The sequence below is a fragment of the Oncorhynchus nerka genome, linkage group LG6 (assembly GCF_034236695.1).
Source record: "Oncorhynchus nerka isolate Pitt River linkage group LG6, Oner_Uvic_2.0, whole genome shotgun sequence".
NCBI classification, from domain to species: domain Eukaryota; kingdom Metazoa; phylum Chordata; class Actinopteri; order Salmoniformes; family Salmonidae; genus Oncorhynchus; species Oncorhynchus nerka.
This window is the reverse complement of record NC_088401.1, coordinates 50,774,253-50,786,781: the sequence shown is the minus strand read 5'-3', so window position 1 is coordinate 50,786,781 and position 12,529 is coordinate 50,774,253. Positions and strand designations below refer to the sequence as shown.

Sequence of the window (12,529 nt, the reverse complement as noted above, 5' to 3'; positions counted from 1 at the left end):
TTGGTGACAATCACGTGAACATAACTTATCACATGCTATTTGGACTGTTGTTTAAGACAGTTGCTTAGATGAAAGTTGGCTGTTATTGTAGCAAACACTTCGGGCTAGCTACATACAGTAACTCTTATGTTTAGCATAGGTAGTGTAGTTAGCATCTAAATTCTAATACATTTTGAGTGTATTGAAGTTGATTGGTGACAATGACATAAACATATATTCAGCTTAACAGTCATGCACTCATTATAATACATTTACAACCCAAAAGTAGTGTGAAATGCACTCATAATTTATGACATGAACAAACATATAAACGCAACATGCAATAATTTCAAGGGTTTTACTAAGTTAGTTTATTTAAGGAAATAAGTCAATTGAAATAAATTAATTATATCCTAATCTATAGATTTTACATGACTGGGAATACAGATATGCATCTGTTGGTCACAGATACCTTTATTAATTAGGGGCTGTGGATCAGAAAATCAGTCAGTATCTTGTGACCATCATTTGCCTCATGCAATGCGTCATAGAGTTGATTGTTGCCTGTGGAATGTTGTCCCACTCCACTTCAATGGCCGTGCGATGTGGCTGGATATTGGTGGGAACTGGAAAACGCTGTCATACACATTGATCCTGAGCATCCCAAACATGCTCAATGAGAGATGTCTGGTGAGTATGCAGGCCATGGAAGAACAGGGACATTTTCAGCTTTCAGGAATTGTGTACAGATCCTTAAGACATGCGGCCGTGCATTTTCATGCTGAAACATAAGGTGAAGATGGCGGATGAATGGCATGACAATGGGCCTCAGGGTATGGTCACTGTATCTTTGTGCCTTCATATTGCCGTCGATAAAATGCAATTGTGTTTAGAGACCAGAGTGATCAAATACAGACACTGCAGGCCGTTTGGAATATATCCTATTATATTTCCAACTGTAATACCACTGGCTTAGAACATTTTCTAGAGGCTATATGGTATACTTTGTTGTGGCAGCCTTTCTACCTGGGTAATACAGTGGATGACGTCACATGTCCACGTCTGTCCAATAGGCTTATTTGTCAAACTTCTCATTTGCATACGGATTATTGACTCAGCACGGCACGCACGGCCCTGCCTCGGTTCCTCTCGCCGCCATCCTTTAACTTATCGGTCTCTCCGGTGTCAATCAAGACTCTCTCAAATCAAGAACAAGCAGCACAAACACGCTGCAACGTTAACCGCCAAGCGGTGTCATGGGCCCGAATTAGGGTGTGTATATTTTAGCTGGACCTGACTGATGGGTTGTATGTATTTTATTGATTTATTATTTATTTATTTAGGGTTTGGAGTAACACGAGACGAATTCTTTTAAACGAGGATGGAATCCCCCTACTCAGTCTTCAAAGACGAGACACACTCAACTATATTTCCACTGAGAATACAACATGACATTGAAAAACAGAAAGATAAAAGTAGCCTAATAGAATGACAGAAAAAATGCACAGTTAAAGACAATGAAATAGAGAATGAAGCTATTATCTGACATCATCAGCCATATGGTCACTGTACCTGTTGAGGTCCAGCAGGAAACCCCATTAGCCCATACATCCCCATTGCGCGTGTACAGTATCTCTTGAGTAGAATATTATGTCTGCGCACCCCAATATTTAATCAAACAATATGGCACATCTGTATCCACTCATTCATTGTATGGGATTCATATTTTGCGTAGCCTATAGGCTACATAGACTACACCACCCACGTGATTAATTTTACTCAATTATTCTGTAACAACTAATTGTGTTTCCTCATATTTGAACAAGGTATAGCCTAACCGTGTCATAATTAATTAAAGGGTAGACTCACGGTGGCTGGGTCTCACTGCTGTCTCGCTGGGGCTCTAGGAGCTGATTAGTGCAGTGGTAATACTCTCGGTCCTGTCCGCGGGGGAGTTGCTGTCCAAGGTCCTGAAACGTTGCCGCGGTGCTGTCTCCGTCTCTGCGCTTTGGAGAGAGGGCATCGCGCCCGTTGTCCGCCGCAGCTGTTAAGCGCGCATTCTGTCTCTGGCGGAACTGAGAGCCCGTCTTCGTCAGTCGCTGGGTTAACTTTGGCAGGGTACAGCGCGGGGAGTCCCCGGGTTTGCAGCGCTCTGGAGACGGGCGGAGGCAGTCCTGGGGTGACGGGGCTGGGTCTCGAAGCACCGGGGGACTGGAGGAGAGGTCTGGCGGCAGTGGAGGAGAGGGGGTTCCGGGGGGCCCGGGTGGAGATGGGGAGGGAGAGCACCGGAGCTCTGCTAGCTCGGCGCTGTCGCTTCCTTCGTCAGACATCGGGAGAAATCGTGAGCAGCATAAGTTAGAGTTAATATTTAGCTATATCGACAAAATACTGCATCTGAGATAATAAACAATATATATCACGTCAGGGCAGGTTCAGCAAGTTGAAGGTACAATTTTATATTTTTCACCAGCACGGGTCGGGACCGATGGCACCAGTGTTTCGAAAAGCAACTCTCACCCACACACAAGCCGGAAGCCTGGCACACACACACTCTGCGCACGCAACTATCCTATTTAACATGCTCGCTTGGAAAATAATTAAGCCCTCAGATCGATAGTGCTTAGGTTGAAATAATAAAACCGACAAGCATACAACTAGGGAGCTCAGCTCTTGACTATAAACAGACCAAATACAATAGTTTACATACAATTCTATATTCCTAATTAAATTTAGACTGAATTAGAGCATAGTCCTATAGGAGGTAATTTAAAGGTGAAGCATGCAGAATGTAATTCTAATTAGACAACAATCTATAGGCCTACCTTTGGGTAAGGTATCTTTGGTTATGTGAAGCTGTGATTTACATACTTAAATCGTTGGTGGTTTTGAAGTAAGATCTTGTCCAGTTAAGAACTGACAGAATGAAACGGTTGCCTTGCCTTTAATCGTCTTTTTGCTATGAAAAGAGATTCCCTTCTTTCACTGTGGGAAGCTCATGTGAACGAGGTCGGGGTCGCCCCTTTGTGAAGACCTACTTGAAATGTATTTTGTAAAGAGGGGTTGTATCACCTGTTATTAAATAAACGCACCTGCTGTTGTGGCTGTCTTATCCACTGGTAGAAGTCACTCAGTTGTGTATGGGTCTACTTGAAATAGCGAATAGACATGTGCCCCCGTCATTCCCACAAAAACTAATTAAGTCATACATGAAGTTGTACACTAAGGTTTTATTACGGTTTTCATGAGTACCCTAAGTATTGTGAGTCTTGTTTAAACAGTTTGTGTGTGTGTGTGTGTGTGTGTGTGCATGTGTGGGTGGTCCAGGACAGGATATTTGACATGCAAGACTGGCGGCTGAAGAGCTGCAGGTGTAGTCCCCTAATTAGACACAGACCAATTAGTCAAGTGTACTGAGGTCTCCCTGACCCCTGCCGACAGCACACACACTAACACTGATACACTCAGAGTTGGGTAGGTTACTTTCTAAATGTAATCCATTACAGTTAATAGTTATCTGTCAAATTGTAATCAGTAATGTAACTTTTGGATTACCTAAGCTCTAACGCACTGCATCTCAGTGCTAGAGGCGTCACTACAGACCCTGGTTCAATTCCAGGCTGTATTTCAACTGGCCGTGGTTGGGAGTCCCATAGGGCGGAGCCTGCAGTGTTGCCAACTTAGCGATTTTAAAAAAAAAACGGCTAACGACAAATCTAGCAACTTTTCTGGTGTTATTGGGGACTTTTGGAGACTGACGTGAAAGCATGTATCGTTCTTACTCTTCTCAACGAGCAGCGGATGTTGCCGTGGGCCCCACCCCTGTCCCAAAGCACTCACAGGTGGCCCAGTCCTCGCGCAGCAGTCCCTCCCAGCTGCAGTCAGAGCAGGAGATGTTCACCCCTCGGCGTCCAGACTGCAAATGAATTGCGCATGCGGGAAGCCGCCACTGGCTGATCCCGCGCTGGCTTACATTTAAAAAACACAATTAACCTGAATTAGGGCCAGACTAGTTACCATCATTTTCTCACATTGGCATTGACAGTTTTTCTATTGTCTCTTTTTGGTCCATTTAGATTGTTAATGTAGATTAAATAAAAAATGTTAATGTTTTACTGTGACTTGTTGTACGTTCCTAGGTGGACCATAAGTTTAAAAACCAAACCAAATTAAGAAAACTAAACTAAAAACCAGAAATAAAATATTTATAAAAACTAAAAAACAAAGTAAGTTTACAGTCAGCTCAAACAACCATGAACCATAGGCTCTCTCTCCCTCAGTTGCCTATGCACATCAACAACAAGATCAACAACTAATGTTAGCCAAAGCGAGATGAGCTCAAATGTAACGAGGGACCAGTATATAAACCCTCTCAAACTTTCTTAGCTTGTAGTTGGCCGTCAAAATTGCACTGATAAACGATAGGGAATAGTAGCCTGCTTGCCCTTCTGCAGCTTGCCTGCCAATGCATGTTTATCCCAAACCACGTTTTGACAACTGACTGGAAACTTGCCGGCCTGCCCTCCCATTTGATCGATGCCAAAAACATTTGATTGACAACGACGAGATATGCTAACTGTGGATAAGAGTCGTTCAAGTTCAGCATAGCTAGCTAGCAAAGTGATTCACATCTCTTGCTAGCTAACCAAATTAGACCTGCATCCTAACTGTCGCCAACGAAAAAGTTGGCCACTCACCCACTCGTCCAATGTCAATGACATCCCCCCATTAGCTAACTAATGTTAGGCTCAAGTGTTTATAGCTTGCTAAATAAATAGCTACATAAAGACAAAAGCTATTAGCCACATTATGACTGATTTATGGTAATTGCCCTTGCTAGTTTGATTGTATTGACATTCCCAGCCGTAGTTATATTTGTCAGTTTTTGTCCAAAATATTTGGTCATTAAAACTGAAACCGTACATCCCGAAGGGCTGGAGGCAGCATACAAAGTACCAGGCCAGCTGTGATTTACAACCTGATAGTAATATTTGTTGGACTACCAAGAAATGTATTGGTGAATTAGTCACTGAATTTTGAGTCAAATATAACCTATTTTAAAACCTTTTATGAAGTTGGTTTTGTAGCATAAACTGGGAATTTGATATGTTTTACTGATATTATGATTGTCTGTTTGTTTCATATCTACAAAGTAGTTAAAACGCTGTCTGTTCCACTTTAATTATTTAATAGGATATCTATACGTGACCCTTTGATACCTCGATAATTTGCAGATGTTTAAATCCATCAAAAGTGTGCTAGTTTAAGCATATGTCTGCTTCTACATCTGTATTGCTTGCTGTTTGGGGTTTTAGGCTGGGTTTCTGTATAGCACTTTGTGACATCTGCTGATGTAAAATTGGCTTTATAAATACATTTGATTGGTTGATTGATATGCCTTTGGATTTTTTCTTTTTTCATCAGCCCGAATTAGATTGAGCAATTAAAGCCCACCTCGTTTTTGACAGTGTGTATGGAGCACCATACCACGGAGGAGTTTACAACAGTTACATTTACATTTGAGTCATTTAGCAGACACTTGTATCCAGAGCAACTTACAGTTAGTGCATTCATCTTGAGATACAGTAGCTAGCTGGCAAAACCACATATCTCAGTCATATTAAGTCCTCAATAAAGTACTTATCAGCAAAGTCTGTGCTAGTAAGAAGGGGAAAAGTATATATTTTTTCCCGTCATTTAGTAGATGCTCTTGTCCAGAGCGACTTACAGTAGTGAGTGTGTATACCTTTTCATTTTTAATATTCCATAGCCTGGGATCTGCCCTAAGCAGCTGTTGCAAGAGCACATTTGTCACTGGCTGTCCACAGGATGCACAAATAATGACTGCTTGGCAACTTAGCCTACACTTCAATTCAACCAATATTGGGGTAAAATACATCCATTCCTTTTGGGAACAGCCATCAACAACAAACACAATCCATAAGGTGCAAATGATTGAGGGGGCAGCAGTGTGATTCACATAATTGCTATGTAGATATCAATAATAGACCTAAGTGACATCCGTATCACCTGTAGGCTAGCTAGTTTGGCACCGTGTTTAGTTATTTGGTTACATGTGCCTAACGTTAGCGATTAGCACTAACTAGCTAACGTTAAATATACCTCCCCTGGTGGACTAGCAGGCATGTCACCACACGTGGGGTCAGGGGAAAAGTCTGACTACACAAACGTTGAGCTAATGTAACTAGCTAGCTAAACGTTAGTTAAATATCCCTGCCCTGGTGGGCTAACGTCAGCTAGCATGTCACCGCGTGAAAAAGTTTGACTACACAAACTGTGAGGTAACTTTAACTAGATGGCTAGCTAGCTAGCTCACAAAGGACTTATGGGCTCAATGTTTTCCCATACAAAACACAAACAGTTTTGTTCCAAGAGTGCATCTGTTGTACATGTCTAATCAAATGACAAGTGAAGTCAGTTATCCATGTCAGCAGGGATGGAAATTAAGGCTAGTCCTTTTCAGACTGGGCTAGTAGACAATATGCCAAACTAGCCTGACACAGCAAACATAGCATGTCACAGATTTAGGACCTGAACGTTATCCAGGCTGGTAGAAATTGTGGAGGAGGTGTGATGGTGTGGGGGTGTGCTTCGCTGGTGACACTGTCTGTGATTTATTTAGAATTCAAGGCACACTTAAACTCCTAGTTAAGAGAATGCCAAGAGTGTGCAAAGCTGTCATCAAGGCAAAGGGTGGCTCCTTTGAAGAATGTCAAATATAAAATATATTTTGATCTGTTGAATACTTTTTTAGTTACTACATGATTCCATATGTGTTATTTCACAGTTTTGATGTCTTCACTGTTATTCTACAGATTCTGTAGAAAATTGTAAAAATAAAGAAAAACCCTTGGCATTGGCAATGTTCCTATTTTGTTGCCTTACAAACTGGAATTAAAATTAATTTTTTTGGTTGTTTGTATTATTTTGATTTAGATAACATGCTTACCACTTTGAAGATGCAAAATAGTTTTATTGTGAAACAAACAAGAAATAAGACAAAAAAAACAGACAACCTGAGCGTGCATAACCATTCACCCCAAAGTCAATACTTTCTGGAGCCACCTTTTGCAGCAATTACAGCTGCAAGTCTCTTGGGGTGTGTCTCTTTAAGCCACTGGGATTTCTGTACATTCTTCAAGGCAAAACTGCTCCAGCTCCTTCAAGATGGATGGGTTCCGCTGGTGTACAGCAATCTCAAATCAAATTTTATTGGTCACATACACATGGTTAGCAGATGTTATTGCAAGTGTAGCAAAATGCTTGTGCTTCTAGTTCCGACAGTGCAGTAATATCTAACAAGTAATCTAGCAATTCCCCAACATCTACTTAATACACACAAATCTAAAGAGGTGAATGATAATATGTACATATATGTATATGGATGAGCGATGGCCGAGCGGCATAGGCAAGGTGCAGTAGATGGTATAAAATACAGTAAATACATGTGATATGAGTAATGTAAGATATGTAAACATTATTAAAGGGGCATCGTTTAAAGTGACTAGTGATTGGGTCTCAATGTAGGCAGTAGCCTTTCTGAGTTAGTGATTGTTGTTTAGCAGTCTGATAGCCTTGAGATAGAAGCTGTTTTTCAATCTCTGTCACGAATACCACCGAAGGTGGCTCCCCTTCCTGTTCGGGTGGCGTTGTCGTCGTCGCCGGTCTACTAGCTGCCACCGATCCCTTTTTCCTTTTCGTTTGTTTTTGTCTAATTGTTTTCACCTGTTCCTTGTTGGGGTTTTGGGATAGGTGTTATTTAAGTTCGTTTAGCCCGCTGGTGTTTGTGCGGGCTTGTGGTTATTTTACGTTAGTGATGTTTGTTGACTTTTGGGTTTTCGCTGTTCGGTATTTTTGTAACAGTGGTTTTGGGTTTGTTGCGCCTGTGTTTTGGGCTTCACCCATGTTTGTACCTGTTACTGTGATTGAGGACATTAAAGTGTTTTTTCCTGTCTACCTTCTGCTCTCTGCGTCTGACTCCACACCCATCACTCTCCCGACGTTACAGAAGCCCGCACCACCATATGGAGTCAGCAGGAGCAGCAAGGGGGCCACTACCTGGAGTTCATCCACCGTTCCCATTTCGATCATCCTCCGGAGGGCCAAGCGGCGGGTGAGAGGTTGTTCCATCTCCGGCAGGGGTGAGGAGCGCGCAGGTATTCGCACTGGAATTCCGGACCTTGGCCGCTGGAGCGGGGTGGAACGACAGGGCCCTGATAGACCATTACAGGTGTAGCCTAAGAGAGGACGTCCGCAGGGAGCTGGCTTGTCGGGACACTATGCTCAGCTTGGATGAACTGATCGACATGTCAATCGGGCTAGACCATCTGCTGGCTGCTCGCAGACGTTCTGAAAGGGTCCTGTCAGTTCCACCTCCTGGCCCCCCCACTCCCATCCCGATGGAGCTAGGAGGGGCTGCATCTAGGGAGACCGGAGGAGGAGGCTCCTCCTGTACCCATTGTGGCCGGAGAGGGCACACTTCCGGTCGGTGCTAGAGGAGTCCATCTGGGAGTCAAGAGGGCAGGCAGAACAGTCCTTGGTCACCCCAGGTGAGTCAGCACCACACTCTCCCAGAGCTTCCTGTTGGTCACATGTTTTTGTTCATTTGTTTCCTGAAGTTTTTCCCATCTCTCCAGCATAAGGCGCTAGTCGATTCAGGCGCAGCGGGGAATTTGATAGATCGCGGACTCGGCCAGAGGTTGAGGATTCCGTTAGTTAAGGTAGACCCCCCCTTCCCCGTGCACTCCTTAAATAGTTGACCGTTAGGGTCAGGGCTGGTCAGGGAGGCCACGATTCCTCTGGAGATGATTATGAGGGGGAATCATAAGGAGCGGATTAGCCTGTTCCTTATCGATTCACCTGCGTTTCTTGTGGTGCTGGGGATTCCCTGGCTGGCTATTCACAATCCTAGGATTTCGTGGAGACAGGGAGCTCTCCAGGGAGCTCTCCAGGGGTGGTCTGATGAGTGTTCAGGCAGGTGTTTAGGAGTTTCCATCGGTGCGACAACGGTGGAGAGTCCAGACCAGGTTTCCACTTTGCGCATTCCTGCTGAGTATGCCGATTTGGCTATTGCCTTCAGTAAGAAGAAGGCGACCCTATTACCACCCCATCGACAGGGGGATTGCGTGATAAACCTCCAGGTAAACGCTGCACTACCCAGGAGTCACGTGTATCCTTTGTCCCATGGGGAGACGTTGGCTATGGAGACATATGTCACGGAAGCCCTGGGACAGGGGTACATTCGGCCCTCCGTGTCACCTGTCTCCTCAAGTTTCTTTTTCGTGAAGAAAAAGGAGGGTTTTTTGCGTCCGTGTATTGATTATCGAGGTATAAATTCCATCCCTGTGGGTTTTAGTTACCCACTACCTCTCATCGCTACGGCGGTGGAATCATTTCACAGGGCGCGATTCTTCACGAAACTGGACCTCAGGAGTGCGTATAATCTGGTGCGTATTCAGGAGGGATATGAGTGGAAAACCGTGTTTAGTACCACATCTGGCCATTATGAGTACCTCGTCATGCTGTACGGGTTAAAGAATGCTCCAGCCATCTTTCAATCCTTCGTTGATGAGATTCTCAGAGACCTGCACGGACAGGGTGTAGTGGTGTATATTGACGACATCTTGATCTACTCCGCTACATGTGCCGCACATGTGTCTCTGGTGCACAAGGTTCTTGGGCGACTGACCTGTACGTGAAGGCGGAAAAATGTGAGTTTTCCAAACGAACCGTTTCCTTCCTGGGTTATCGCATCTACACCCCGGGGGAGGTAATGGAGGGTGACCACGTCAAGGCTGTGTGTAATTGGCCGACTCTGACCACGGTGAAGGAGGTACAGCGGTTCTTAGGGTTTGCCAATTACTACCAGAGGTTTATCCGGGGCTTTGACCAGGTAGCGGCTCCTATTACCTCACTGCTGAAGGGGGGGCCGGTGCGTTTGCAGTGGTCAGCAGAGGCGGACGGAGCTTTCCGTTGTTTGAAGGCGCTGTTCACCGACGCGCCAGTGTTGGTGCATCCGGACCCTTCTTTGGTATTCATAGTAGAGGTGGACGCATCCGAGGCTGGGGTTGGAGATGTGCTCTCACAGCGCTTGGGTACGCCACCGAAGCTCCGCCCTGTGCTTTTTTTTCAAAGAAGCTCAGGCCAGCGGAGCGGAATTATGATGTGGGAGATAGGGATGTATATCCGATCAGCTAGGAGACTGAATCCTCGTCAGGCAAGGTGGGCCATGTATTTCACCCGATTTCGTTTTACGATCTCGTATCGACCAGGTTCCTTCAATACTAAGGCCGACACGCTGTCCCACCTATACGACACTGATGACCGGTCCATCGATCCTACTCCCATCATTCTGGCTGCCAAGCTGGTAGCACCGGTAGTATGGGAGGTGGACGCGGACATCGAGCGGGCACTAAGGGAGGAACCTGTGCCTCCACAGTGCCCGGAGGGTCGTAGGTATGTGTCGCTCGCTGTACGTGATCAATTGATTCGGTGGGCTCATAGTCTACCCTCGTCAGGTCACCCGGGTATTTCGAGGACTGTGCGAGGTCTTAGAGGGAAGTACGGGTGGCCTACCTTGTTGAGAGACGTGCGATTCTATGTCTCCTCCTGTTCGGTGTGCGCTCAGTGTAAGGCTTCTAGGCACTTGACACGAGGGAAATTACAACCCCTCCCCGGTCCACAACGGCCGTGGTCCCATCTATCGGTGGATTTTCTTACTGATCTTCCCCTGTCTCAGGGGAACACGACGATCGTGGTCGTTGTGGATCGGTTCTCAAAACCAGAAACCAGAAACCAGAAACCGTGGATTGATGGCAGCATTCGCGTGAAACTGAAAGCGCGAACCACTGCTTTTAATCAGGGCAAGGTGACTGGAAACATGACCGAATACAAACAGTGTAACTATTCCCTCCGCAAGGCAATCAAACAAGCCTAGCGTCAGTATAGAGACAAAGTAGAATCTCAATTCAACGGCTCAGACACAAGAGGTATGTGGCAGGGTCTACAGTCAATCACGGACTACAAGAAGAAAACCAGCCCAGTCACGGACCAGGATGTCTTGCTCCCAGGCAGACTAAATCACTTTTTTGCCCGCTTTGAGGACAATACAGTGCCACTGACACTGCCCGCAACTAAAACATGCAGACTCTCCTTCACTGCAGCCGACGTGAGGAAAACATTTAAACGTGTCAACCCTCGCAAGGCTGCAGGCCCAGACGGCATCCCCAGCCGCGCCCTCAGAGCATGCGCAGACCAGCTGGCTGGTGTGTTTACGGACATATTCAATCAATTCCTATCCCAGTCTGTTGTTCCCACATGCTTCAAGAGGGCCACCATTGTTCCTGTTCCTAAGAAAGCTAAGGTAACTGAGCTCAACGACTACCGCCCCGTAGCACTCACTTCCGTCATCATGAAGTGCTTTGAGAGACTAGTCAAGGACCATATCACCTCCACCCTACCTGACACCCTAGTCCCACTCCAATTTGCTTACCGCCCAAATAGGTCCACAGACGATGCAATCTCAACCACACTGCACACTGCCCTAACCCATCTGGACAAGAGGAATACCTATGTGAAAATGCTGTTCATCGACTACAGCTCGGCATTTAACACCATAGTGCCTTCCAAGCTCGTCATCAAGCTCGAGACCCTGGGTCTCGACCCCGCCCTGTGCAACTGGGTACTGGACTTCCTGACGGGCCGCCCCCAGGTGGTGAGGGTAGGCAATAACATCTCCACCCCGCTGATCCTCAACACTGGGGCCCCACAAGGGTGCGTTCTGAGCCCTCTCCTGTACTCCCAGTTCACCCACGACTGCGTGGCCACGCAAGCCTCCAACTCAATCATCAAGTTTGCGGACGACACAACAGTGGTAGGCTTGATTACCAACAACGACGAGACGGCCTACAGGGAGTTGAGGGCCCTCGGAGTGTGGTGTCAGGAAAATAACCTCACACTCAACGTCAACAAAACGAAGGAGATGATTGTGGACTTCAGGAAACAGCAGAGGGAACACCCCCCTATCCACATCGATGGAACAGTAGTGGAGAGGGTAGTAAGTTTTAAGTTCCTCGGCGTACACATCACAGACAAACTGAATTGGTCCACCCACACAGACAGCATCGTGAAGAAGGCGCAGCAGCGCCTCTTCAACCTCAGGAGGCTGAAGAAATTCGGCTTGTCACCAAAAGCACTCACAAACTTCTACAGATGCACAATCGAGAGCATCCTGTCGGGCTGTATCACCGCCTGGTACGGCAACTGCTCCGCCCACAACCGTAAGGCTCTCCAGAGGGTAGTGAGGTCTGCACAACGCATCACCGGGGGCAAACTACCTGCCCTCCAGGACACCTACACCACCCGATGTCACAGGAAGGCCATAAAGATCATCAAGGACAGCAACCACCCGAGCCACTGCCTGTTCACCCCGCTATCATCCAGAAGGCGAGGTCAGTACAGGTGCATCAAAGCTGGGACCGAGAGACTGAAAAACAGCTTCTATCTCAAGGCCATCAGACTGTTAAACAGCCAC

General features: G+C 46.0%; 1 protein-coding gene across 1 annotated transcript in view; it reads right to left on the bottom strand.

The window, feature by feature from the left end:
* Positions 1–2,309, bottom strand: part of LOC115130029 (short transient receptor potential channel 7-like) — a 75,527-nt gene extending 73,218 nt beyond the window's left edge. Inside the window, exon 1 of the mRNA XM_065019074.1 lies at positions 1,849–2,309. Within this exon, the coding sequence (XP_064875146.1) occupies positions 1,849–2,309 (461 nt within the window). The remainder of the gene's footprint in view (positions 1–1,848) is intronic.
* Between the last annotated feature and the right edge of the window lie 10,220 nt (positions 2,310–12,529).